This window comes from Mustela erminea, chromosome 10, assembly GCF_009829155.1.
Source record: "Mustela erminea isolate mMusErm1 chromosome 10, mMusErm1.Pri, whole genome shotgun sequence".
Lineage (NCBI taxonomy): Eukaryota > Metazoa > Chordata > Mammalia > Carnivora > Mustelidae > Mustela > Mustela erminea.
The window spans coordinates 103,595,454-103,623,164 of record NC_045623.1 but is presented as its reverse complement, the minus strand read 5'-3'; the positions used below and the strand labels follow the sequence as shown (position 1 = coordinate 103,623,164).

General features: G+C 54.7%; 1 protein-coding gene across 2 annotated transcripts; it reads right to left on the bottom strand.

The window, feature by feature from the left end:
• Positions 1-293: 293 nt before the first annotated feature.
• Positions 294-27,225, bottom strand: LOC116567493 (solute carrier family 2, facilitated glucose transporter member 5). 2 transcript variants are annotated; one of them, XM_032302558.1, is made up of 13 exons: positions 26,896-27,225; positions 19,211-19,301; positions 12,966-13,064; positions 12,216-12,376; positions 9,311-9,435; positions 5,679-5,831; positions 3,207-3,332; positions 2,892-3,079; positions 2,675-2,785; positions 2,133-2,234; positions 1,732-1,807; positions 1,138-1,265; positions 294-1,045 (listed from the first exon to the last, which is right to left on the bottom strand). In XM_032302558.1, exons 1-13 carry the CDS (start codon positions 27,102-27,104, stop codon positions 842-844), a joined length of 1,773 nt encoding a protein of 590 aa, XP_032158449.1. In that variant the 5' UTR covers positions 27,105-27,225; the 3' UTR covers positions 294-841. The 2 variants fall into 2 exon arrangements, with proteins under 2 accessions (XP_032158449.1, XP_032158450.1); XM_032302559.1 differs by lacking the exon at positions 26,896-27,225 and adding an exon at positions 26,271-26,440.
• Positions 27,226-27,711: the final 486 nt, after the last annotated feature.

The window sequence follows — 27,711 nt, the reverse complement described above, 5'->3', positions numbered from 1 at the left end:
GAGGCAACCCTCCTTCTCCTGGGCCCCCTTCCCGGTCTCACTTTCAGGGCCCCTCGGTGTTCACTGCACAGCTGAAGGCGAGCAGAAGAGCCCGGACCCCAAATTTTAAAAGATCACAACTCTCCGACAGCCTCAGCTCTCACTGCTCCCCTTCCTCCAGCAAATACTGTCTCTGGGCCTCCTGCACGCCAGGCCCTGTCCAGGCAGTGGGATCCCGGGATCCCGGGACAGACCCGTACCCTGGAGCGGCTATGATGCTTCGGCACAAACTCCCCACAGGAACGAAGCAGGTGTTGGTGAGAAGTGATCATACGTGTTTTATTGAGCACACAGAGGCAATGCCATCGTCCTCCAGCAATATAATTCACGATTAACAATCCTCAACTCCGGTAAAGTCCCCGCGAGAACCTGTCCCAGCTTCTTAGACGTCATTACGTGGGACATCACACTTTCCAGGGCTGGTGTTTCTGGAGATGGGTACGGCAGGAGGAAGACTGCCTCCGGTCCCGAGCAGACCCGTGGGACTGCAGAAGAGTTCGTTTCTCTGGCAGATGGGGTTCCTTCCATCCTGCCGCCCCAGTAATGACTTTGGTCCTAAGAGCTGGTGTGACTAGGGGCCACCCAATGGTGAACCCAGCTCGGTGAGGGGCGCCTGCTCACTGCGAGCTGGGGTTGGTGATGGGTCAGTGTGGAGAGAGACAACGCAGAAGCCCTCTGGACGGCCGCAGTGAGGCCTGCGCTCCACGCCGGGCTGGTCCTCAGATGTCCACGGACACCTGGCAGTCAGGAAGAAAGCCCAGGAGGGATGCTCCACTCAGACCCGCTTATCAGCTCTTCTGCGTTACAGCCCCGAAGCAGAGATCGGGAAGTCCTTCAGTTCCTTCTTCTCCGGGTGCACCTCTGACACCTTATTCATCTTGGTGAAAATCTGGTTGATCTCCATGAATGTCTTGCCCTTGGTCTCAGGAACAACCAGGAAGATGTAGACGGTGGTGAGAAGACAGATCACAGCAAAAATGATGAAGCTGTAAGGTCCGAGGCCCACCTGGGGGAAGGGCATCGGGGTTCACTTTCTCGAGGAGGTTCTCCCCTTACTGCCGAGGCTTTGCACATCTGGGGCCCCCGGGGCACACTCACTTGGATGAATGGGAAGATCAAGCCCACGGCGAAGTTGGAGAGCCAGTGGACGCTGCCCCCCACCATGAAGGCGGCCGGCCGGGAGGACTGCAGGAAGATCTCGGTGATGAGCAGCGCGGGGATGGGGCCTGCGGGCACAGAGCGGGAGAGGAGGCAGAGCAGGAGCAGAGCAGGCCCACAGACGCCCCGGAGCCCCTGCCGTGTCAGGTGGCCTGAGGCATCGGGACCGAAGGGGCAGCGTGTCTCGGGAACTCCCGAGCTGGTGGCCAAGCAGGAGGAGAGGGTCAACAGGAGGAATTGGGCACCACAGGTGACACTGCGTGAGGTCCCGAAAAGGGGCCTGTGACCGCCCGTAAGGATCTCTAGGCCAACCACACAGCCCCTGTTTCAACCCACACAGTCAAGGCTGCTTTCTGCTCTCACTCTCATTATGCTCTGTCCAAACCCCTGGGCGACAGGAAGGCAGGAAGAGAAGCCATTCTGGGGCTGCGTCCCGCAGAGTCTCCAAGGAGTCTCTCCGGGGAACAGGTTTCTAGGGCTGATGGTGCAAGAAAGGAGACCAGCACAGCATAGAGCCAGCGCTGGGGTACGTACTGGGCCCGAGGGCGTGTCCAACCACGTAGCAGATGACGCAGGCGATGCTGACGTAAGGCATCCAGGAGATCGTGTCCTGTGGGGAGCAAAGAGGTGGGATCACAGCTGGCAAAGCAGGGACAACTGGAGATGGGGAACGTCGGAAACCTTGGTCCCCAGAGGGCCAGGGGCTCTCCGGGGGCTGGGACAGGAAGGCTCCTGGCTCCTCCACCAGGCAGCCCCGCTCGGACGCCCCCGGACAACCAGCCATCCATGGGCACTACGGCTGCATTGTGGGGAGGGCGACGGGGGCTGATGGTCCCCAGGCATCTGATTCCGTGCGGCTGCTCAAAGGTCATTCCGCTCTTCTTCCCTGGGATGCAGGCGAGGGTGCAGGGGGTGGACAGAAGCCCCCTCCTCACCTGCAGGGCCAGAGCGGCCGTCAGCACGCAGCAGGCGGCGAAGCAGACGGAGAAGCCCAGGAGGAGAAGGACCCTCCGCCCCAGGAGCTCCACCACGAACACCTGCAAGGGAGGGGGCACAGGGCAAGCTGGAGGTCCAGGAGGCCCGCCAGAGAAGGGGGGGCATACCTCTGCCTACAGCGGCCTTCACAGGAAGCCCCCACACTCCCCTTTCTGAAGGGGCATCTGTGAGGAGAAGCGGGCAGGCTATGCCCCCCAGCAGCTGCCACACCACCCAGGCCAGCAGTGCCATCTGCCCCTGGCACAGGAAGAGCCCCAAATGTCAGACACTGGGGAGGAGGCACTTCCTACGGTGGAAGCTTCCAGAGTCAGGGGGCAGGGTCTCCATCCTGGGGGTGGCGTGCACAGGCTGGCATCTGACAGAAGCCCAGAGGCGGGAGACGAGGACCTCAGGCACCTCAGATCGAGCTCTTCCTCAGCTAGGACCCCCCTCCCTCCAACTCTTCAGATGCCTCCATCGCCAGTGGCTGTCGGGGACTCACGGCACAGACGGTCATCAGCACGTTGACGGCCCCGGTGCCCACGGTCACGTACTGGACGTCATGGTGTTTCACCCCTGCACTCAGGTAGATCTGGTCTGCGTAGTAGTAGATCTGGAAGGGACCCCCGGAGGCTGGTGGGGACCTCGCGGCAACGCCCATGGTCTGGCGAGCCCCGCGAGGACACCGGCCGCCCGCCCCGGCCCCACAGCCCCCGTACCGCGTTCACCCCCGACAGCTGCTGGCCGCCCATGAGGATGATGATGGAGATGACCTGCCACCGCAGGGACCTCATGCTGAACAGCTTGAGCACGGAGATGAAGCCCGCCGCCTTCTCCGCCTCGTCCTCCTGCCGGATCTCCTCCATCTCCGAGCCCACGTCCTCCCAGCCCCGCAGCTTCTTCAGCGCTGGGGGAGGGGAGCAGGGGGGTGGGCTCGGGGGGTCCCAACTTCCCGGGGCCGGGCCGCCGCGGCCTCCATCCCCTGCCCCTCCCCACCCAAGGAAAAGCCCCTGCCCCCCACGGTAAAGCCGTACCGTTTTTGGCAGCCACCTCATCCTTCTTTTGAATCAGCAGGTACCGGGGGCTCTCGGGGAAGAAAGGCAAGAGGAGAAGCTGCAGGGCCGCCGGGATCCCGGTCAGCCCGAGCAGGATGGGCCAGCCTGCGGGGAAGCCAGTGCCCACGTGAGCGCCCACCCCTGCCAAGTCACCTGCCTTCTGTCCCCGCCCCCCCGCACTCCCCTGTTCTGGACCCCAGCTGGCCGCTCTGTCCCAGACTAGTTTCCTTAAGAGCCGGACCCAGAGCTGGTGACACGGGACCCCCTCCCGTGCCCAGGACTCTGCCGGGCCCCCCGGGACACCTGAACTGGACCGGTCCGAGCTGCAGTGACCCTAGAAACGAAAACCACAAACAAGGCCAATGTCTGCGATGCTAGGACAGATACATGAAGCGCGGTGTAGTCGCAAAACAGAATTCTACACCGCACGGGAAAGTTAGCAAACGCGACGGAGCCGGCGGCAGAAGCTGACGCTGGACCCCGCACCGAGCGCGCGACAGCCAGAAGAAGACTGACGCGGCCTTTGCAAAACGTGGTAAACAGCTACGGGGAGAGGGAAGGATGGGCTGATGAATGTCAGCACGGGTGGGGGGTGGGGCAGGCCGGGGTCAAGGGCGCACAGAAGGCTGACCCGCATGGCTCCAGTTTGGACCTGCGTCCAGACCAAACGCGGTGTTTGATTTCGGGTGCAGCAAACGTACGTATGTTTGTGTTTTATGCGCTCTTCTTTCTCTGTGTGATTTCTCACGATAAATATGTCCCGGCGAGTCAATGAGTAGTTTGGGCCCCTTCTAGGGGCTGCTAACACCCTGCCCCTTGCCCCGTTCCCCAAGGGCTCACACTCCGTGATGACGTGGACCTCCGTGTGCCAGGCCCTGCTCGAGTGGCTCTTCGGGTGATTAACACGGACGTGACGTCATGACGCAGGTGCCAGGACAACCCCACCGCACGCCTGCAAACGCAGCCTTCCCTTGCCCCGGCTCCATCGTCCAGCACGGCCAACAGCAGGTGTGGACCGGTCTCCGATCTGGGCCACTGCCGTCTGGCTCCGCCCCCATCCCACCCCCTCCAGAGAAACTCTCTTGGAGACGCCAAACTGCCAAATCCAGACGCCCTGCTGACTCCTTCTCGTCCTCTGTGCCTTGCCCACCCGTCCCCTGCACCGCTACTCTCTTCTGGGCTGCCTGCCTTGTTCTCGAGCACCTGTCACCTGCCTGCCCTCCATGCACTCCGCCCAGAGCAAGGGAACCACCAGTGAAATAGTCTCAAGAAAGGATGGACAGATGCAGTCCGCAGGGCACTTCAAGTTCCCTGAATGCACAAAGAACTCCTGCGTTTCTGCCCCCTGGCCGTGTCTGGACCTGCTGGTCCTGCTGCCTCCCCCACCCCTGCCCCAGGCCCTCCGCCCTTTCTGAGGCTCCCCTCCTGGGGCAGGACCGGCCACTCCCTGCTGCACACCAGCAAGCACGTCCCAGGGACATTGGGGCTCTGCAGACTGCCTGCGTCTTGCCGATCATTTACGTGCCATCGCTGGGAGACAGGAACTCACCCCTTAACCTCTGGCCCCTGCTCCTTACAAGAGTGACTGAAAGGGGGACAGAGGCCGTTAAACATGGACCTCGGCCCAAGTCACCTTGACACACATCCTAAGGAGGCCAGGGACGTATTACCCAACCTCTCTGTGCCTCAGGTTCCGCGTCTGTAAAATGGGGTGTAAAACCGGGATCTGCTTTAGAGGGTTGTTTGGAGGATTGAATGGAAATAATATGAAGACCTGGGGCCTGGCCCACAATAAGCACGTTTTATGTTCTGGTTGGTGTAACTGTTAAGGGCGATCTCCCTTTCTGAGGATCGAACCCTGAGACCTGAAGGGGGTATCATGCAGAAGCAGTGTAGTTACCAGTGACTGTGCACCTACTATGTGCTGGGCCTGGGCTCTCCAGGAGGGACATAGCAGGTGCAGTCACTGGCTTCACAGTCAGGATCTCTGGTGGGGGCCGGCCCTGCGGCTCACCACCTGACCCCCCCTTTCCTGGCCTATGGAATGGAATGATCACAGGGCCCCCCCCGCCAGCAGCGTTGCTGGGAGGCTGGAGAGGCGGCGGCAGGAAACCTCAAGCACACAGCCTGGAGCCCCGGTGGCCGTCACCGCCAAGCCCTGGGCCCCTGTGTGGACAGCCAGCGAGGAAGCTGGGAGAAGGTCCGGCAACAGCTCTCCCTTCTCGCTCCTTCCAAAGCCCCTCATCCATGTCCTCTGAGGGACTGGGAAATGTCAGCTACACGGTCCCCACCAATGTACTGAGGGCCTGTTCTGTGCAAACGCTGCGCCAGCCCTGTGGGGGCCGGGCAGCATGGTGAGCCCTGCCAGCCGACCCGAGAGGAGAGAGCAGCTCGCAGAAGCATCCAGTCGCAGCAGAGGGAGGCCTGGCGTCTGGGGCGGCCGGACCTCACCTTCCTTGTTGGCCAGGAGGCTCCGGAGACCGAAGATCTGAGCCACGAGGATGCCAACGGTGATGAAGAGCTGAGGGACCACCCCGAGGGCTCCCCTCAGGTTTTTAGGGGCCAGCTCCCCCAGGTACATAGGGACAACGTTGGAAGACAGACCTGGCAGGGGATTGAAGCAAAAACACCGTCAGGAAACATTAAGTCTGGCAGGGACAAGCTGTGTCTCCAAACACTCTCTACTCTTATCCAGCCGTCACAGCAGCTGGGCGGAAACTTCCGTCTCCAAACGGCGAGAGTAAGCCAACCCCTCTTTTAATTCTTCGTCCTTTAAACTGTAAGGGAAGAAAGGTCATCTGAGCCCAGAAGTTTGTCGACAAGCAACCTTGCTTCTCGATTCGTCGCCGGCACCAGGGGACAACAGGTGGCCTGACCCCTTGGGCTGCCCTTAGCTGGCTTGGTGCCAGGGAAGAAAAGCCCAGGCGTGGTCTAGCACCTTCTCCCCCTGGCTCCTTGGGGGAAGCTGTTCTGATGGGGCCCAGGACCCCTGCCCACCAACCCCATCTATCTGCAAGCATCACAATCGCGAATGTATATCGGGGGACAATTGCCACTTCTGAACACCCACTGTTTAGTTTTCTCGTCTTACTGGAACAAGGAAGAACAGGTGGGACTTAGATTTTATAGGCTTGGAAGTATTTGCACATAGATCATCCCATCTAATTCTCCCAGAAGCCCAACAAGAGGCCTAAAATCTTGGACGGAGGTTGGGTGGGTGGTCATGAGTTCCAGTATTGAACACCCCGTCAGGAGTCAGGCTGGGGCTCAGAGACACGTGGGTCTGAGGGGGCTCCGACCGCGGGGAGGTGGAGGGAACAGTGTGGCAGTGCGTGGAGGTTGGAGTTGCTGGCAGCGTGTGGGTACTGGATGACGTCCGGACAGGAGGGAGCATCTGAGAGCCAAGGGTTCAAGCCTGGCGATTCTGCCCAAGGATGTCTGCTTGGTGTTTAGCAGAGGCTCGCTGCTACTCACACTGGCCCTTCCCAGCTGTCAGAGCAAAGAGAGTCCGTCTTTGCAGCAGCCTTGAGAAGTCTGGTGGGGTATGTGTATGGGGAGACCCCGCAGGCCTAGTGCCCAGAGGACTGGGAGGAGGCAGGGGCCCTCGAGGGGCGGACTCCGTGGTCACCAGTCAGGGCCCGGCGGGTGGGGGGAACCCCACATCTCCGCAACAAGTACTCCCCATGACAGGGACGGAAGTCCAAGAGGCAAACATCAGGAGGTTTGTGAAAGGACGGGGTCCCCTTTGTGCTGGTAGAAAGTAATTCCCGCTCTGATTCAAAAGTGACTCCAATGGGCAATCCCAGCGGGCCTGTTGGGACGGAGTCGGAGAAGGTGCCTTTTACGTTTGAAATCCCTTCGGTGAAAGCACTTGGCGTTCTTGCCACGTGAGCTGACTGACGGTGAGCCAGCGAGTCTCAGGCCCCGCTGTCTGTCTCTGCGTCCTTTGCCCCCGTACCCTCTTTGGCAGAGCAGTCATTCCCTTCCTTTTTAGGATGTCTGAGCGGCCGGCTGCTGGCTCGCTCAGCTTCCTGACTATCTCGGGAGCTCTGTGAAAGAGCGCACCGTGAATGGGTTAGGACGTGAGAGCCAGATGGGACCTGAGGACCTAGGAAACTCCTGACACCTTCTCAGGGGGCCTGTGAGATCAAAAGCATTTTCTCAGAATGCCGAGATAGCACCGGTTCGTTCTCCTTTTCCCGTGAGCACACAGTGGAGCATTCCAGAGGCTACATGGGACGTGGTACCATAGCCACTGGAACTCAGAAGCAGGTTGGAGAAGCCAGACATTAAAGAGATTTGCAAAAATGCAAAGCAATGCCCTTCTTCTCGTTAGGTGCTTTGGTTTTAGCATATATAGCTCTTATAACGGGCTTCTGGTCACCATTTAAATGAATTAAATGAACATATCTTGGTTGCAATCTTTTCTTTCTTTCTTAGATTTTTATTTATTTATTTGAGAGAGAGAGCGAGCATGAGCAGGGCAGGGAGAAGCAGAGGGAGAGGGAGAAGCAAACTCTCCTCTGAGCAAGGACATGGGGCTCCATCCCAGGATGCGGGATCATGAGCCGAAGGCAGACGCTTCACCCGCTGAGTCACCCAGGCGCCCCTTGGCTGCAACTTCTAAGTTGTAAATATTGACCAATACAACCCACATGAGCAAAAAGCTCTTTGGTGCCTCGGTGATTTTAAGAGGGTCAGAAGGGCCTGAGGCCAAAACTTCTGAGACCCGCGGACTTGAAAGTCCTGCTTATTTAAGAGTAAAGGATGAGCGTTTTGTGATTTGTTATCTATTGGAGCTAATAGCTCCCCACTGGAACTAACCCTAAAGGGTTGGATGGTCCACAGAAAAGTGCTTGCCTGCACCTGCCCAGAGCTGGTGCCTCCCAGAATCGCTAGCCCAGCCCTGCTGCGGGGGAGTCAGGCCAGGCGCCCTCGGGGCTCGGCAGTGGAAGCAGAGAGAAGCTTGTCCCAGGGCCCATCACTCTGTCCACCATAGGACCTCTCCTCTCTTCAAGGATCTTATTTTCCTCTTCTTCTTTCCGGCCCCTCAATTCCTCACCGTTTTCCCTGACACCAGGTTCCTTGCTGCGTCCCCCACTGTCCCCTGTACCCACTGAGTGGCTTGCTGACATGCGGCCCAGATATCCGTCGACCCCTAGCCCCGTGATTGCAAGGGGAAAATGAGACACGTTGGCACTGCCAGGGCCGGGTGTGGGGTTGCTGGCAAGGCGCCCAGGATGCGGCATTTTGGGGATGTTCACCCTGGGGGCCCACCCGGAAAGCGCAAGGCTCCGAGAGTGGGCATCTGACTTGCCCCCCACCCCCAGGCCTGGGAACTACAGTCTACAGAAGAATGCCAAGTCAGGGGAAGGTCGCAAGCACGGTTTTAGCCCCATCTCTCTGGTCGGAAGCAATGGTGGGGGAGCGCAGACTTCAAGGGTGGCTTTGGAGGGTTTGCAAGGCGAGAGACCCCAGCCAGTCCTTACTCTGCGCAGCAGGTGGGCCAGGGAGGAGGAAGTGCAAAAGGACCTCTGAAGAGCCCTTTGCAAACTTCACCTTCCTGCCCTCGTTAGGAGGGATTTGTCCATTAGATTGTCATGCTTTTCTAGCCATGACCCACAGTAAAAAATACAGAAACACGTTTGACACTGCAGCCTGATGTTCATACATTATCAATAAGCGAAGCAAAAGTTCCAGAAGACAATCCTTATCTTTATGACACACGACACTGTCTAGTCTGTCTAGAAAAAAAAAATGCTGCTCACTAATCAGGGGTCACCGCCCACTCACTGGCCGCCTGCTGTTGAGAAAACACAGACAAAGGGCCAGATGGAAGCCCACCTCTGCACAGGATCCTGGATTTCTCTCTTTCATGCAAGGGCTCTCTCTGTAGGGAGCGGTACAGGGACGCTTGCCCCTGAATGCACCTGAGACTCAGTGTAGCCTCCAGGGTTCTAGTTCAGGGCAGAGGAACAAGCAGCTTCTGCTGCGCCTGCGTGCTCCAGTGGCCCCAGAATGGTCCAGACCCCAGCACCTGCCCCTCCTCCCTGAGAGCGGTAGCTCAGCCCCGCATTATTTACCTGCACATATTCCCACCAAAAGTCTGGACACAATGATCATCTCGAACGACCGGGCGACTTCGCTGCACCCCATTAAGATCGCAGGTACAATGGAGAAGATGTTGTTGAAGAGCAAAGTCCCTTTCCTGCAGAGGACGAAATGTCAGTTAGTCCGGGTGGAGGATTCATTCATTCGTTTAACAGATGTTCACCAAGCGTCTGTCCAGTTATAGCAGTGGGCTTTGCTGCTGCTTCCGTCTGTGATCGAAGGCGGAGAGGGGTCAAGTGCACAGCCTGGCCAAGGCACAATCTCCGTGGGAGCCAATGGAGATGACCACAGTGCAGAGCGCATCGGTCACGGGGAGCAGAGGGAAAGAACCGAACACTACAATACACTTAAGGGTTTCTTTTTTTTTAAAGATTTTATTTATTTATTTGACAGAGAGAGAGATCACAAGTAGACAGAGAGGCAGGCAGAGGTGGAGGGGGAAGCAGGCTCCCCGCTGAGCAGAGAGCCTGATGCGGGGCTTGATCCCAGGACCCTGAGATCATGACCTGAGCTGAAGGCAGAATCTTATTAACCCACTGAGCCACCCAGGCGCCCCACACTTAAGGGTTTTTGAAATCATCAACTTGCATGATGTTAGTAGAATCTTGAAACCAGATCAGGTAAGGACATTAGAAGAAATGTATAGGGTCAACCTCACGGGTATCACAAAGATGGAAAAATCGTACATGAAATATTAGCAGACTGAATTCAACAGCGTACAGAAAAATCTTTCAGGGTTAAAATGCCACATCTGTCTGGGAAAAACAAAACTGTAACATTATTTTTTAAATGACAGAAGTCTATCTTTGTGACTCCAGGTAGGTGGGGAAGGCTGTCTTCAGACACAAAAGGCAAAAACCGTAAATGAGAGTTTAAGTCTGACCACTTGAACGTGTAAACATCTTGTATGAAAAAGATACTATGTGTGTGACTAAGCAATAAAGCAACAGATCGAGAAGATACTCGCCTGATGCAACAGTGTTGCCTGGACAGGCCCAGAGATGGAATTTCCTCCCAGCCATATAATCCTGGCTAAGGGACAGCATCACTGTGTTCAGTTTTCCCATTTTGAAAAAGGGGATGGGGCTGTTGTATGGACTGGAGGAACTAAAAACCCTTAAAAAAAAAAAAAAAAAAACCAAACCCTGAAAACTCTAAAAACGCAAGCTAAGGCTAGAGCCTGGCACACAGGAACCCCTCAATGAACTGTTAGTTGCTACGGTTATACAAGGAAACCACAAGCCAGTGAATAGCATTTTTATCACGTTCTCAAGCAGACAGCTGGGCAAGCAACTGTCTGCTCATCTGGACCAAACGGATCAGCGTGGACCCAAGTCCTTTACTCCAGGAGACCTGGCCTGCAGATCTGTGACCTGACTGCTGCTCTGGCCGGCAGGGGGAACTGCCAGGTCCAACACCAACCTCCCAGGAAGACCTCAGAATCTTAGATCCCAAAGCAGAGGTTGGATGTTTCTAATCTGGGACTCTTTTTGAAAAATACTGGAGAGGACACTGGGTTCTGGCCTTGACTCTCAAGCTAACAAGATATGTGGCCAAGATGATTTGACCTCACCTAGTCTGTGTGCTCGTTCGCCAAGGGAAGGGGCTGGAGGGGAGGAGATCTTACATACCATGACTAACAAGGCCGCTTTCTCATGCCCATGGAATTTACACGAGAGAGTGTGATGTCTTTTTTTCTTTTTTTTTAAAGATTTTTATCTTATTTTATTTGACAGAGAGCGAGATCACAAGGAGGCAGAGAGGCAGGCAGAGACAGAGGGGGAAGCAGGCTCCCCACTGAGCAGAGAGCCTGATGCGGGGCTCGATCCCAGGACCCCGAGATCATGACCTGAGCCGAAGGCAGCGGCTTAATCCACTGAGCCACCCAGGTGCCCCGAGAGTGTGATGTCTTAAGGACCTTTTTTGGAATCAAATATACAACCTCTAATGCTTCTAGAAGTAGGGGCAAAGATAGGAGCTCTGCCCCTGACGTTCACAACACCCCTAGTGAGAGTTGCCCCGGGACCATGTGGTTTCACCCCGGAAGGCCTGACAGTCATCTCAGCCATTTCAGAGTTTCACGGGAATTTAATTTGGGCTCAGTTTTGCGTATTACTTGATCCCAAGGTAAAAGGACAGAGCAGTGAGTTTGTGTTTGTTTGGGAAGCAGAGTTCGAGAACACTGTGCTGTGACCTACATTGGGACTGACATCGTGGTCCTGTTACCTGGGTTTGAATCCTTTAAAAGCACACACACACACGCACATACACACACACACACATGCACGTGCACACGCACACACACACACACACACACACACACACACAGAGGAGGAGAGAACCTGTTTTGGTTTTGGTAAGGAACATACCTGCAAGGCAGGAGAACAGAGAGAGGGAGCGAGTCCGGAGCTGGAAAGTACATTCTGGTCTTTCTGGACCTGCCCCCAGAGCCCGAGACCCGCCACACCCACGTCTAGACCCTGCCTCCGTCCCCCGCCACGTGGTCAACATCAGGTCTTCTTAAGACCCTTTTAGAAAACAGAAATCAGGGTGCCTGGGTGGCTCAGTGGGTTAAATCCTCTGCCTTCGGCTCAGGTCATGATCCCAGGGTCCTGGGATCAAGCCCCCGCATCGGGCTCTCTGCTCAGCAGGGAGCCTGCTTCCTCCTCTCTCTGCCTGTCTCTCTGCCTACTTGTGATCTCTGTCTGTCAAATAAGTAAAATCTTAAAAAAAAAAAAAAAAAGAAAGAAAACAGAAATCATCACACCAGTTATTACCTAGTTTCACCAACAAAAGAAACCGATATCGGCTTTAGGCTTAGGTTTTGAATGGTCGGGGTCTGGGAATTTCAGGAGCTGGAAATTCACCTGGCCTTACCTGCCAAATTTATTCACCAAAGGGCCGACCATGAGGGAGCCGAGGAAGCCTCCAAACGGGAACATGGACACGGAAACAGACCACAGCAACGTCAAGGAAAACTCGTTTATGTAGTTATTGTTGCGCTCATAGTAGGTCTGGTTATAAAACTCTTTCATGAGCTGGAGAACAAAGCGGAAGACAGCACCAAAATAACTTGACCCCGTTTTGCAGAAAGCACACAGTGGGCTGTCAGCCCCCCCCCCCCCCCCGGGATGACCTGGGCACACAGACAGCGACACCAGAGAGTGGCAGGGAGGAGGGACAGAGTGGTACGAAGAGAAGCTAGCAGGGGCGGGGAGATGCCAGGCCTCTGACAGGCACCCTGCCCAGGACGTAGCTAACCCGTCTTCTAGGCCTTTGGACGACCTCTGACCCTCCAGACTCCTCTGGAGAGTACAAGGCTGGGGAAGACCAGAGCACCCCCCCTCTGTACCCCCGAGGCCAGCCCGTGGGTGAACAGCCAGGCTTGACTGTCCATGAAAAGCCAAGGCCAGGCACCCGGTTCACCCCCATGGGCTCACAAGTTACTCCCTTGGGCCTGCGCTGTGTCTTGTGGGTATCTCCCTCCCCCGTGACCTGAGGGCCCACCATGTGCCCCAGCATGCATGGACCGCCACCCCAGAGGCCACTTCCAGGCACGAGCTGCTCCAAACCCCAACCCACTGGCAGGGATGGAGGGTTTGCGTCTCACTACCCCCAGCGACTTACCTCGGCAGGGGAGTTAACGGCGGCCACGTTGTACCCATACTGGAAAGATGACCCAAAGGCAGCTATCAGCGTCGCCAGTGAAAGTACCAGCGTCAGCCTCTGTGGGAGGAGAAACCCTGACTTAGGTCATAGGAAGCAGCTGGGATTCAAGGGAACTTTTACCCCAAAGTCTTCTAGAAGGACGCAAGACAAATCTGGAGATCTGTTGTCTTTCAGCTGCTCCTGTCTCAACACCTACCTCTACCACCTTGTAGAAAGTTCCTTGAGCCAAAGCATTTAAGGGCTAGATGATTCTCTGCTCTGGGGGGCTGTCCCAGATGCACTGTAGGGCCACCCGTCCCCAGGTGTCTCCAGCCATCGCTAGATGTCGGGCTGGTTGGGGAAAGCGACTGCCCCTGAGTACCACTGGGTCAGAAAGTCACCGAAGGTTCACCTGCTCCAACACTCTACCTCTGTCCAAAATGTTTCCCCACCACCCCACCGCGTGCCCGTGTTTGCGGACAGCAGCCAGCAGCGCCCACGTCCTCCCCTAACAATCGAAGAGGAGAAAATGTGAACAATTCTAACTGTTTCTTTAGGGCCGTGATTAACTTCCTTGAGCCTCTGGACTTTTGCTTTAACAGGCACGAGGAGAAAATATTTAAATACAGGTTTCTGGGGACTCAAACATGCGTGTTCTATGATCATGTTCCCCTTTGACACGGAGGAAACTGAACACTTAATGACGAGGGGGAAGTCGTTAGTAAGGTCACGAAAAATTGGAGAAAAATAAAAGTGGAAAAAGTTTTTCTCTAGAATATACAGATTTCTTTTTTTTTTTTTAAAGATATTTATTTGACAGAGAGAGGAAGAAAGAGAGAACAAGAGAGGGGGAACAGCAGAGGGAGAGGAGGAAGCAGGTTCCCCGCTGAGCCGGGAGCCTGACACGAGACTCGATCCCAAGACCCTGGGATCATGACCTGAGCTGAAGGCAGACGCTCAACCGACTGAGCCACCCAGGGGCTCAGAATCTACAGATTTCATCTTGCATCTCCCCTCTGCTACTTTCTAGCTGAATTGCTAGAATCTTCAGTTTCCTCCTCTTTAAAAGGAGGGTCAATCACACTCCCCCAGAGTTGTTGCAAGGTTGAATCACGGAAGCATCGAGCTGCGGAGATGAATCCACTGACCGGGGCCTGGATGTGGCTCTCAGAAGCCGCCCCTGGAGCATCTTCCTCTCCGTGCTCCCACGGAGGCCCCGTCCCGCGGACATGTGCTCCCTCACGGCTGCCGAGGTCCCCGGGTCTCCCTCCAAGCAGCACCTCTGCAGAGAGCTGAGGAGCCAGGCCGGAGGCAGAGACACCACAGACATCCCTGCCCTGTCCCCGGAGCCCCCGGAGAGCACGAGCCTGTTAACATCCAAGCAGCAGCGAGGCAAGACCTGCCCGGAGGCCCCACAAATGAAACCTCGCCCTCTCCTCCCTCCACAAAGGAATTAACAAAGGGTTCATTCAGCAGGAAGTTTCTGGCAAGGGGGGTAAGAAGCATGGGCTCTGGTTTCCAGTCTCTCCTGAGCCCCCGCCATCCCCTGGGGCCAGCATGAGGAGGAGGTGACCAAAGTGGGGGGGCAGTGTTGGTGCCCAGGAGACAAAGTGGGTTCCCGCGCTACCCCGTGCTTGCTAGAGGTGGGGAGGGCACAGGAAGGAACACGCGCGCGCGCCCCCCTCACCCCAGATGCAAGACGGGGCGGCCCTCGCTCCCCGGGAAGTGCTCCGGGCAGTCACTCCTTCCCTCCATCCCTCCAACAGACGGTGGCCCCCTCGGGAGCCCGCACTGTTCTAAGCGCTGGGGATACAGGGAAAGCAAAACGAAGTCCCTCCCCTGTGGGGGTTCTACTGCTGGTTTTGTGGAAGCGGGTCAGGAGAGAGGAGGAAGGCGGCAGGCAGGGAACGGACGAGCAGGCAGGGAACGGACGAGCGGTTTCCCTCTTCCCACTCTCTTCCACGTAAATGACTCACTAGAAACACAACAGGCTTCACTCAAACTGCCCAGGGCCCCCTCCTGACCGCTTGCTACTCCGGTGGGTCCTCTGGTTTGAAGACCTTAGCAGAGCTCCTCTGGGGTGGGGGGCGGCTGGTGCCCCAGATCGCAGGACACTGCCAGGCACCACGGGCGGACTGCCGGTGACCCGACTGCTTTTAGGAGATCGCAGGGCACATACGAGGAAGAACTCCAGCCGCAGACGCTCCAAGCCCAGAGCGTACAACTTAACGTCCGTGCTTTGTCTTCCTCGCTGAATTCAAGCTACAGGCACGTTCTCTGGACCCGGAGGAGTCAGGGGTTACCCTCCGTCAAAACCGTAAAGACATTCTGGGTAGGTTCTCGCTGACCATGCTGTCCAAATGCCTTCATTCATTAAACAAATAGTGGCTGAGACCTGACTCTATTCCAGACACCATGCTACAGTCTGGTGAGCAGGTTGGCCCCCTCCACATCACGGTCCAGTGGGGAAGGCAGACATTTAAAAAAAAAAAACAAAACCCAACCTATAATTTAATAGTTTAACTATCACTGTACTGAGCTCTACAGAGGAAAACAAAAACAAAAACACAGACGTGGTTTAAAAGAGGAGCCAGAAGTGAACAGGGCTTGGGTGAGGGGCGTGGCTGAGCCAGGGCAGAAGCACTAGCTCTGAGGACCATCACGTCCTCACAAAGTTAAACAGAGTAACCGTATGACCCAGCGGTCCCACACACAGGTGTCCCTCCAAGAGAAAGAAAGACACGTGCATGCAAACACTTGAAAGCAAATGTTCATGGCATCATGATTCCTATCAGCCCTGAGCTGGAAACCATCCAAATACGGATCAGCTGATGAATGTATCAACAGGTGCCGTGCAGCCAGTGCAGCCAGACCATGGAAGACGACTCCACCAGAAGGAAAGACAACAGACTGACACGCACGACACACGGTGACTGGACCTTGAAAACATGCTAAGTGAAAGCAGCCCGTCACAAAGGAGCCCCTGCTGTCTGCCTTCGTCTTTGCAAAAGGTCCGAAACAGGCAAATCTAGGGAGACACAGACGGTAATTGGGTGGTCGCCAGGGTCTGGGGAGAGATGTGGGTTACGGCCACGGGGCACAGGGTTCTTTTAGGGGTGATGAGAATGGTCTAAACTTACCCATGCTGATGGCTGCACAACTGTACATTTGTGTATTTTATCCAAATTGTATACTTTTCATGGGTAAATCACATGGTCTGTGAGTTACGTTCTCAGGAAAGGTACTATATTTAGAAGGCATTAAAAGCAAACCGCAGTTTCTTTTCTTTTCCTATTTCTTTTCTCTTGTCTTTCTTTCCTCTCTTTCTTCCTTCCTTCCTCCTCTCTCCTTTGTTCCTTCCTTCATTCCTTCCTTTCCCCCTTTTTTTTTTTTTTTTTGGGCAGGCTTTCCAGCAGGGAAAGAGATCTAGTACTGGGCTGGAGTAGGGCATGAGAGGGAAGGGGCCCAGGTCTCCCAGCAGCTTGTAAAAGTGACAAGTGGCCTTCAGACATGAAAGGGGGTGGGGTGTCTCCTCAGAGGCCAAGGGGAGCCATGACCCAGCTCTGCTTTCGGGAGCAACTGCACGTTCCTCATGCCCACACTAAACTGGCTTCCTGTTTCAGAACACCGAACACATTTCCAGACTTCATTCAAAAGCCACCTTCAGGGCGTGGCTTCCAACTGGATGTGATTTAAGGGTGCTGGGAAAGGAGCTTTGTCCCCAAACAGCTCCCTTTGGGAATCTGCTTCCTACAGCCATTCCCGCCGTCCGGAATCTCCCAGGAGAACTCCAACGTCTCCAGAAAAGTTAGTTCTTATGAATGATAAACTCTTCGACTCACTTTCTCACACTTTCGATCCCAAAGTTCACAAACAGAAAGGGAGGCCTAGGTGTGGCTGGGGCACAGCAGAGGTGTCTTGCCTTGTGGCTCTGGTGGTTTTGAGCTTGGTTGGGTGGGGGGGGGGGCAGCACAAGGGCCCGGGATCGGATCCTACGCTCCTGCTGCTGGCTGTTTGGCCTTGGGCCAGTTACAGAACTTCTGTCTTGGCTCCTTCCCCGGTAAAATGGGGACGGCCCTCCCTCCCTCACAGGACTGAGGCGAAGAATGAATGAGTTCATACATGAAAAACACTTGGCTTATAGTGAGTTCTACACCCAGCCCTGCTCTCATCACCAACACCGATCACACCAGAGGGGAAGTGACTTATCCCATCACGCTAGGTGTGCTGTTGATGGAGGCACATCCCCCCCCCGCCCAAAAAAATTATGTCTTCATTTTCTAAAAACACTTGGCTCATTTTCCCCCTTCAGGCCAAAAGTCCTTTTTCTTGGAAGAAAAATTCTTGATGCACATTGGTCAGATTCTGGTCTTTTCTCTTTACATAGGAGGAACCCAAAGGCCAATGAGGCCATGGTCACACAGCCAATGGGGAGACAGAGAGCCCCACGGAGCCCCCTCCATCGGCCCCACGCAGCCCCAGCTCTCTGCAGGGTTCCCAGGCCCCTCCACTTTTCCACGGCTCCAAAATGCTCCCTGGGCTTCCCTCAGTAACCTGCAGATATTCCCATAGCCACCACGGGAATCATTTCGTCTTCATGCATCCCAGGAAGCCCAGCACGTGTCCTGGCTTTTGTCCAAAGGCGCAGGTCTGGACTCAGGCAGCCGGGAAGGGGAGGCTTCCAGCCCCCACCCCCCACCCCCTCCCCCACCCTTGGAGCGAGGGCTTCTTTCTTTGGAGAATCCAGGGGGCAGGCATCTAGCTAGAATCTGCCCGTACCTGCTGCATGTGACCATTTTAATCATATCCTCTCCAGATGTGTGGCTTCCTTTCAGGGACCACCTCGCGAGGCTTTTCTGTTCTCCTGTGGCCTCATCTGAGGGCAGAGCTGGCCAGGGCGTTCCTCTTTGAAAAGAGGGCACAGACCCGATGAGGGCCTCTGGTGGCCCCCAAGACCCTACGTTCTTGAGGACTCACAGCCCCTTTTCTAGGAGATAGAGGCCTTAATGGCTGAGCACGCCCATCTTTCTTGGTTGTTGCAAGAGTCAAACGAGATCCACATGGGAAGGCTCAGTAACCTTCAAAACATAATTCTCGCAGCACAAGAACGCCTCTAATGAGAAGAGACTAGGGAGGCTGCTAAACGGCCTGCAATACACAGGCCAGGCCCCCACAGCAAAGAGTCCTCAGACCCCAAATGCCACTCGTGCCCCGCTCTAAAGGATGAGCAAAAGTAGTAACATTTATGGGGGACCCACTACAGGCCAGGTAATTGGTCTAGTAGCCCTAGGGGCGGTCTGGTTATTATCCCCATTTTACAGATGAGAAGGCTGAGGCACAGAGCAGTTAAACAACGTGCCCAAGTTCCCGCAGCTTGAACAGGATGGAGCAGGAACAGAGCCAGGACCTCCCGCCTCCCACACCCGCTCTGAACCCGCAGAGTGCAGTGCTCTCGACCTGTCTGTGGACCGGGCTCCCCTCCGCGCCCGGCTCCGGCATCACCGGCACGGGCAGGTACCTCTGTCTCCACAAATACAAGCAGATGCGCCGCAATGCCTAAAATGCGAATTCCTCGTGATAAATTCACAGGCTCGGTCTTCCCGAATTCTCCTCAATCAAGAGACTCTCGAAGGACAGCCGAAATTCTCTGAGCGAGGGCAGTGGGGCAGGAGGGGAGAGGCCAGAAAACTCTTTTGTCTTGAAAACAAGGGAGCCTCTCCTCTCAAAGGCCGGGCATCCCTGCTCCCAGATGGGAATGAGGCTCGAGTCGGTTCTGAGTCTTCTCTGCATCCTAACCCTCTCCACGCCGGCCTCGCCGCGTGCGTGACTTGCCCCAGAACCGAATGCCAGTGTCCCGAAGCCCCCATCAGAACAAATCAAGGAAAGCAGCTCACCCACATCGTGCAAGGGTTTTGTGGGGCCGGGCCGGGTGGGGCGGGGAGGGCAGAGGCCCTTCTCCTCCAACTTTTCTGGGTAAGGCACTGGGGACAACAAAAGCCTTGACCCGTCTTCAATTTGGCGGCAGGTACTTTTCAAGGCTGTTCGGGGAGAATGATCCCCGGCCAGTCTCCAAAATCTAAGTGTCCCTGAATCCGTCTCCTAGTCCCTGTCAAAGCGAGCTCGAAGGTTCCGTCCAGCGAGCCCGGTCCCTCCCGGGAGCAGAGCCGAGCAGCCGTCCGCAGCGGCCGCTCGGCGCTGCCTCCTTCCCCGGGAGGCCCACTTACCCCCTCCTTCTTGGTGGGGCTCTGCTGCTCCATCTTGGGCTTGCCAGAGGGGAGCGCCTGCGACTTCCTTTCAGCCAAAATAACAAAAGCACTGAATGGAGAGAGAAAACATTCGGGTTGTACTTTGGCCGCGCCAACGATCAGCCAATAGCATTTTTACAGCCAGCCCCGCACTGAATAACCCTTTCAGGAGCCCCGAGGTGTGTGCGTGCGTGTCTCCTTTCACGTCTTTTAAATGCAAAGCTTGGGGGTTGGCTCAGCCGGCGGGCGCCCCCTCCCCCCAGCACCGGCGGCAGCGCCTGCCCGATGGGGCGGGCTGTGGCCGTGGCTCCCCCAGAACCTCCACCCGTCGGGCTCGTGATGAGTGGCTGCCGGAGTTATTTCTGTCACAAACACTTGGAAAGCCACCGGCCCCATATCGTACCAGATAGCATGAGGCCAAGGGTTAGGGTCACCAGGAAGCCCGCAGCCCGTCCCTCTGGGAGCCCGCTTTTCCTCAAATAACCGGGCCACACTAGCTCGGAGAGTGTATTTTCCTTTGCGAGGACCCGAGGGGCCTGAAGATGTGACTTTCTCTGTGATCATCACTTCTGTATAGGCAGTGAATAGCTCAGATGCCTTTATCTGCAGGGCAGGGAAAGGGAGTCAGGGCTGCTGGCCTGGGTTCACCGGCTCTGCCAGGCGAGGCCACAGCCGCCTCCTGTGCTCAGCGCGTGTCGGCGCCGCGGCTGGAGCGTGGGCTTCCTTGGAAGAGCAGGGGCAGCCCGGGGCAAGGGGCCAAAATCCAGAGCAGAGTCCCACAAGGCCCACGGGCTTTTGCCTTTACGGGATATAGTTCTTGTTTTACTTGCTGCGGCGCAAATCTATTAATTCAGCCACTCCTCTCCCTCCTTCCCCCATTTTTTTTTTTTTTTAAGATTTTACTTATTTGTCAGAGAGAGAGAGAGAGAGAGAGCCCAAGCGGGCGAGCAGCAGAGGCAGAGGGAGAAGCAGCCTCCCTGCTGAGCCAGGAGCCAGAATCCTGAGATCATGACCTGAGCCAAAGGCAGATGCTCAAACCAACCGAGTCACCCAGGCGTACCCCCATCCTTTCCCAAATAAATAACCAGGAGTCCACTGTGTGCTGGACGCCGTTCCTACATCAGTAGTAGGCTTGGGAATTGTGACCAGGGGCTTACCTGCGGGAGACTGTGAGGAGGGTGACAAAGAGCCTGTGCGTGTGCGTTGGGGGCCACTGTGACCCTGTCGCGAGAGAGGACTGGCCATTTTTCCCCACCAGCTCATTCCCTGTCCTTTCTTGTGTCACAGCATGACGCCCAAGGAAGGTTTGGCAAGACCAGAGGTTCCCAATCATTTCAGAGAGCTCTGGAGAATTCTCCAAAGAAAATGCACTTTGGTGGGGGAAGACGGGGAGGGGGTGAAGGGAAAGACACAGATTGTGCAAACAAAAAGAAGTGGCCTCTGTTGGCAGCCCTGAGTCATGGCCAGGCCCACCTGCCCCTGGCCTCCTGCGTGATGAATGACAGCGTGCTTGGGGAGGTGGCAGGGGTGGGGGGGGGCAGGGGTATCCCCTGCCCGGCACCTGACCTCCCCAGCCCCAGCAAGGCCCTACTTGGTTCCTGTGGGACTCAGGCATTGCAGGCATGGCCATGTGTCACCAGCACCCCAGCAGGGCCAGCCAACGGGGTACAGCCCCTTGCCTGGGCTCCTGCCACTGGGAGCTCCCAGGAGCGAGCCCGAGGGCTGGGGGCTGCACCCCTCGTAGGTGCTGTCTGTCCCTGCTCCAACCCTCCCAGCCCAGGGACTGGGCCCAGCAGTCTGGGGTCTCCAGCTGCTGTTGAGCCCAAGGAAGGGCCCTGGGACTAAGGGGATCTGGGCATTCAGATGGGGGAATGGGCCGCCAGTTGGAGGCACACCCCTGGCAGGTTGACTTGGGGTCTATGGTCTGCACCCCACCCCTTAAATGATCTCCAAGTTGGGGGGGCGTCTCAGACTCTGGCCTCTGGGCCCTGCCCTCCCTGCCCGGCCCCGGTCTGGACTCGAAGAACCTGCCAGTTGAAGCCTATTTTTGCTGTGTGGTTTAAAATGACACTAATGGGGCGCCTGGGTGGCTCAGTGGGTTAAGCCGCTGCCTTCGGCTCAGGTCATGATCTCAGGGTCCTGGGATCGAGTCCCGCATCGGGTTCTCTGCTCCGCGGGGAGCCTGCTTCCTCCTCTCTCTCTCTCTGCCTGCCTCTCTGCCTACTTGTGATCTCTCTGTGTCAAATGAATAAATAAAATCTTTAAAAAAAAAATGACACTAATGAACACCACTGATTGACCCAAGGACAGGCTGAGGTGTGTCCCAGGATCACGTACAAGTTTCTCCGAGAAACTGCATTTATTTTGAAACTACCTCTACCAAGAGCTAAGGAATCCCTTTTAAAGGAAAAGTGGACAGTTATGGGGCCATGCTTGGTCCTGGCAGGGCCCTCCTGCCCCACTTCCCCACCTTCCACACAGTTTGGGTCCTCATTAGGAGGATTATTATATTAGGACTTTAGTTATATTATTATATAATTTATATATTATATTATATTGGGATTTTATTATATCAGGATTTTATCATTGAGGGACAAAGGACCCAAAGAGGGCCTCTTTAACCTCTCGTGACCCAGGAAGTGTGGTCAGGGACTCTGACATGAGGATCTGAGTCCCAGAATCAAACTCCCAAAGTGCTATCACTAACATAAAATGTAAATATGTCCGCACACAACCTTAGGAGACTTATCAGAATCTGACAACAGTGGTTATCCTGGAACGTGAGATCACAGGTGATTTTGATCTTAGTATATATTTACATTTATATTTTATTCTTAAAAGGCTTATTTCATTTTGTTATTTTTTTTTAAAGATTTTATCTATTTATTTGACAGAGAGAGAGAGATCACAAGTAGGCAGAGAGAGGGGGGCAAGCAGGCTCCCTGCCGAGCAGAGAACCCGAAGTGGGGCTTGATCCCAGGACCCTGAGATCATGACCTGAGCCCAAGGCGGAGGTTTAACCCACTGAGCCACCCAGGCACCCCTTAAAAGACTTATTTTAGGGAGAGATCCAGGAGGAAGAGGGGCCAAGGGAGAAAGAGAATCTCAAGCAAACTCCCTACTGAGCACCCTGAAATCATGACCTGAGACCTGAATTCAAGTCAGGGTTAAGTCAGATGCTTAACCCAAGAAGGCACCCAGGCGCCCCTCCGTTCATATTTACTGAGCCTAATGCTGTACGGGAAGGGGAGTGCAACAGGGTTCCAAGAGAAAAACTGCCTTCTGCCCCAGGCGGCTTAGACTCTACTTGAAGACACAGTTTAACCAAATAAACACATTGATGAATTTACAACAATAAAAGAGCTCTAGAGATGAGGGTGGAGGGCCGGTCCGGGAAAGCAGTCCTAAAAATGTGAGCTTGAGCCCAGACAGGAAGGAAGTAGGAAAAGAGCTTACCCAGGCAAAGGGGGTGGGTGGGGAGGGGGCGGTGGAGAGGGCCTTGCAGACAGGAACGGCATGGGCCAAGGCCTGTGGTCGGAGTATAATGCCATCAAGAAATTGCAAGGTCAGTGTGGCTAAGGAGCACAAAGCAAAGAGGAAGAGTGTAGGGGGGAGGCTGGCGGGGCAGGCTGGGCCAGACTAGACTTAGTACTTGAAGACCACGTGCATTAAGGAGCTCGATTTTTGTCCTAGGAGCAGAGAGAAGGCGTTGAGTTTCGAGAGTGATCAGGTTTGCGTTCTTCCAAACTCACAGTGGCTACCTGGAGGTGAACCACAGAGGGAACAGAAGTTCACAGACTTGGGGGAGAGGGGAGGGAGCAGTTTCTTTGCTGTAGACCTGCCCTCGGAGGGTAGCGGAAAAGATGAGAGAAGTCAATTAATCCGAGAAATATCTAGGCTATAAAAGTGACAAGACTTGCTGACTGACAGGACCAAGGGCAGTGAAACAGGACGACTTCTGTATGACTGTTGCAATGAAGAATCAAAATGATCTTTCTGAAAACGAAGCTTTTCAGAATTACCAGTTTATGTAGGAAAATTCAACAAAAATGTAAAAAGTTGAAGTAGCACCAGAAGGCAGGGGGGCAAATCCCTGGGTTGTTTTGAGACCAAAGATACCAGGACTTTGGGTCACTGCTGCTCTCACTTCTACTAGGAATGTTCTGGAATCTTCAAGTTTTGCTGCAGGCCTTTTTTGAACAGACTGCTGTGGCTCCCCCAACCCCAAATCCATTTGCTCAGTCCCTTGTCAACAGTAATAGAATTTGGGGAAGGACTTCTTGGCTGAGCAAAATAAAGACTGCGTTTCCCTAGGTCCCTTGCAATTGGTGTGGACATATGACAAAGCTCTGTATAATGCAAAGGGGTCGCTGGTGGTGTGACTGGATTTGGTTTTGTGTTCAGGTTAAAAAAATGCATGGGATTTAAGTGGGTCTGCCCCAACCCTTTTTTTCCCCTGGAAGACCTGTTATTTTTATGTGCCACACAGTAGAACGTGGGGTTCCCTAGGAGCAGGTGCATGGTGCTACAGCAGAAACACCGGCATGGGCCTCATGGGGGCACAGACCGAGGCTGCCTGCCCAGGAGCAGTGTGCACACGGGATTGCTGGATTCGAAGGCAGAGCGGGAAGGGACTGGGTCATCTCCATTCCAGGTTGAGATAAGGAAGCGGTGACGAACAGGTCCTAGCGTGCATCCAGCTATCCAGACCCGTGGTCCTGGGGCAGTGTAGGGGAGGTGGAGGGGGTCCGGTCTGTTGACCTAGGACTTTTCAAGCCTGGTGCTCAGTGGGGTCAACCGCACGCCACCCCGGCTGGCCATCTGGCCATTGGAACTCAGCTCAGCAGAGAAAACCTATCAGATCCGAGTTAGCGTTCTTGCTCCTTAGGCCGGTTAGGAGCTCTGACACTGAATCTGGCTCAAGACTCGATCAGGCGTTGCCAGGGCAGGGAGGCTGCCCGTCACGCTCCGACATGCCTGGTGAGTAAACTTCAGAGACTTTACAAGAACAGAGTTTGACCTTGCTTATCAGCGTGCACAGGCACAAACGGGTGTGTCCCCCAAGAACCATGGACAGAAAGCGTGAAAGCCAGGGGGGTCACGAGGCTCCTCGGGGACCCAAGGGGCCTCCCTCAGTTACACATTACCATAGGTAGACAGCTCTTTGTTTAGAACTGTCATAAAAACACACAACAAAGCTTCCTATCTTTAGTATACAGTTTGCTCTATCTACTATGTGGGGTAAGTGATCGCCTGAACTTTCTCACTTTGCGAGACTAAGGCTCTACGCCTGCTCCGCGTCGACTGCCCATTTCTCCTTCCCCCCAGCTCTAGGCAACCTCCACTTGCCTTTTTGTTTCAATGAACCTGCCTACTTTAGTCATCTCGTATAAGCGGAATCATACAGTATCTGTCTTTTTGTGACTGGCTCATTGCACACAGCATAGCGTCCTCAGGTTTCATTCATGTTGTAGGCAAGGCTGTGGACAAATTGGGAGGCTTGGAACATTGCTGGTGGGAATGCAAAATGGTGCAGCTGCCGTGGAAAACAGAAAGAAAGTTAAACACAGATTTACTTTATGACTCGGCAATTCAACTCCTAGATATATACCCGAAAGAATTAAAAGCAGGTAAGTATGCACGTGTTCATAGCAACACTATTCACAATAGCCAGAAGGTAGAATCAGCCCAAATGTCCATCAATGGATGAATGGATAAGCAAATAGTGACATATACCCCACAATGAACTATGCAGCTATAAAAAGGAATGAAGTGTTGCTACATGCTGGGTGAGCCTCCAAAACATCACACTAAGCCAAAGAAGCTGGGCACAGAAAGGTACATATTGCATGATTCCGTTTATATGAGAAATCCCGAAGAGGTAAATCCATAGAGACAGAATGCAGATTGGTGGTTGCCAGGGGCGGGGGGAGAGGGAAGTGGGGAGGGACTGCTTAATGGGCGTAGGACTTCCTTTGGGGTGGGGGGATGGGAACGTTTTAGAACTGGATAGAGTCCTGGATAAGCTGTGAATGTACTAAATGTCTGGGAGTTGTATACTTCCCAAAGGTTAATTTCATGTTCTGTGAATTTCACCTTCCTACAAGGGAATACTGAAACAGTGTCTAATGATCTCAGGGCTACTTTGTATCTTTCCAGAAAGTGTCTAGAGGCATGTTAATAAAGTTAAAGCATACTCTTCTCCCCCAAGGTTAAAAATTATGACTCTAGTACAAATTTTAAAAAGCAGGTGTTAAAGATTTTAACTCACTACTGAGGGACCCAGGCAGCTGTTTTAACTGGTTTGAAAGAGAATCTGAAGAGCTGACTGGTTTATAGATCAGGAATGCTGGAAGGAATGGATCTAAAGTGGCTTCCCGGGAGGGCAGTCAAGGAACCTCTCCATACAGCATTGGTTTAGTGCCTCAAGGCAAGTATTTTGTGCTAGGATGGTTATTTACAACTTGCAGAATTGTAAGCTCCAAGGCGGTATAAGGCAGAGCCCTGTGGAATTAGGAAATGTAACGCGGTAAGGTGTGGTTTTCCCACCGAGGCCCACTTCCCCTACATCATTTGCAATTAGCCTCCATCACCATTATCAGCAAAGGCTATAAATCAACACACAGGCCCAGTCCGCTCCACGCCTTTGTTGAACACTTACGGCACCCCATGGGATTAGTTCAAAGGACAGGGCCAGAGAACGCATCTTATATCTCCAACCTGGGGTCTTGAGGGACGGGTTAGGGAAGCCAGCAGCCCTACAGGGGCTGCCGGGTCACTCCAATTCCCATCGAAGTCAAACCATGCAACACCCGCTCATACACCTGAAGGCCGCAGAAGCACAGTTCCTCCAGGCCTCGCTAGCTTACCGGCAAGCAATAGCCACAGCACCTGGGAGCTTGCCAGAAATGGGGACTCACAGGCTCCATCCATCCCAGACCCGCTCAGAAACTGCATTTGAACCAGCTCTCCTTCACAAACATCAGAGAAGCCCGGCTGTGAGGCTTCCCGGATCTGAGCCCCACCAGAGCAGACTTACCCTCTAGCCTTACGCGGCATCCTGAGCTCTCACTTAGGGTTAGTGGTTGGCCAACTTCAGACAGCGCTCAGCACCTGTCCTGACTCCCTGCTCTTGCCTTCTGCTCTTGGGGAGGGGAGAAGCAGAAGACCAGCCCTGGCTGCTGGGAGAACGCCTTCTCCCCAGTGCCTTGGGCCCAGGCAAACCCAGGAATTTGCTGTCTGCCCGGAAGAAGAGAAGCTACAGAAGGGATTCGCCGAAGGGAGGGCCTCCTCCCACCTCTGGCGAAACAGTCACAAGGAATTCCTCAAATACTTGATAAACTGGGGAGGCCCAAGAGTCTCCCCTCTCGGGCCTCCCAGGACTGCTGGGCCGGGAGCCTTAGGAAGATGGGGCGGGGGGGCTGTGTCGGGCGGGGCCAGGAGGAGAATCTTCGTGTCACTTAGAGATCACGACAAAGGCTGACAGTATATGAGGCTGAGCATCGGGTCTCCTGTTGGTGCCATTAGTCCCGTGTTAGGTGAAACTGAGGCGGAGGGAGGTCACGGTTATTTGCCCGCAGTGACATAGAAATGGCAGCACGGTGGCTGACCCGCTTTCTTCCCTCCAGAGCCCCCTTATCCACGAGCCTGGTTGTTGGGCTCACCTGTTTCTCCTGCTCCCTTTCTTCGGCCGCAGCCCATCTGCCCCCACATGGCTTGACGAAGATGACGTGGCCATCAGCATCCATGCCACTTGCCTTTTCCCGCGAGACTCTGGCCCAGAAGGATGGAAGCTGCACAGAACTTCACAGTCCCCTGGAAGAACTTCCCAGAGACTCTCGTCAGCTCTGTAATAGAAAGCCTCAAGCAACATTTACACCCAAAACTCAGAAGTCCACTTCCAAAGTTTTACCTCAGATGCCCACTAGTCCGAATCTGTGATATCATGATCCCAGTGCCCGGCTAGACTCCGGATCTCAGGACTGTGAGTTCAAGCCCAACCATGGGCACACGGGTTACCTTAAAAAAAAAATTAAAAAAACAAAAAATATATATATATATTTTTTCCTCTCTCTCTCTCATTGAAGGAAGTAAGGGAGGTTTCAGAAAGAAATTTCATATGCTAAAGAGGACTGGCCTACAAGATACCAGGAGGCCTTGTCATTGTCAAATTTAGGTTGTTCTGGTGTCACTGGGGAGTGGGAGGTACGGGGGGAGGTTACAGGGTGTTCAGCTTCATCTTCAGCTAGCCTTCTGCTCCCTCCCTCATCATAGATAGAAGGTTAAGTGTGTGTGTGTGTGTGTGTGTGTGTGTGTGCGCGCACGCGCACGTGTGTGGCATTTTGATCCTTGCCCAGTCAAAGTGCATTGAAAGACCCGCCCTGAAATGCACTTCACAGCAGCCCCTGATATCCCCACGTGGCCCGGTCCGTTCTGAGATGCAGTAAGGCTCTGTCCCAGGACTATTTTTCCTCACTCGG

What these genes read in the sequence shown, in the direction of transcription:
- LOC116567493 (XM_032302558.1), bottom strand. Translation starts at nt 27,104, where the DNA reads ATGTTGCTTGAGGCTTTCTATTACAGAGCTGACGAGAGTCTCTGGGAA. An exon ending in AAAGGGAGCAGGAGAAACAG is followed by an intron (nt 19,302 to 26,895) that starts GTGAGCCCAACA and finishes CTCTCCATTCAG; the next exon opens with TGCTTTTGTTATTTTGGCTG. An exon ending in TGAGGTGGCTGCCAAAAACG is followed by an intron (nt 3,080 to 3,206) that starts GTACGGCTTTAC and finishes CCCCTCCCCCAG; the next exon opens with CGCTGAAGAAGCTGCGGGGC.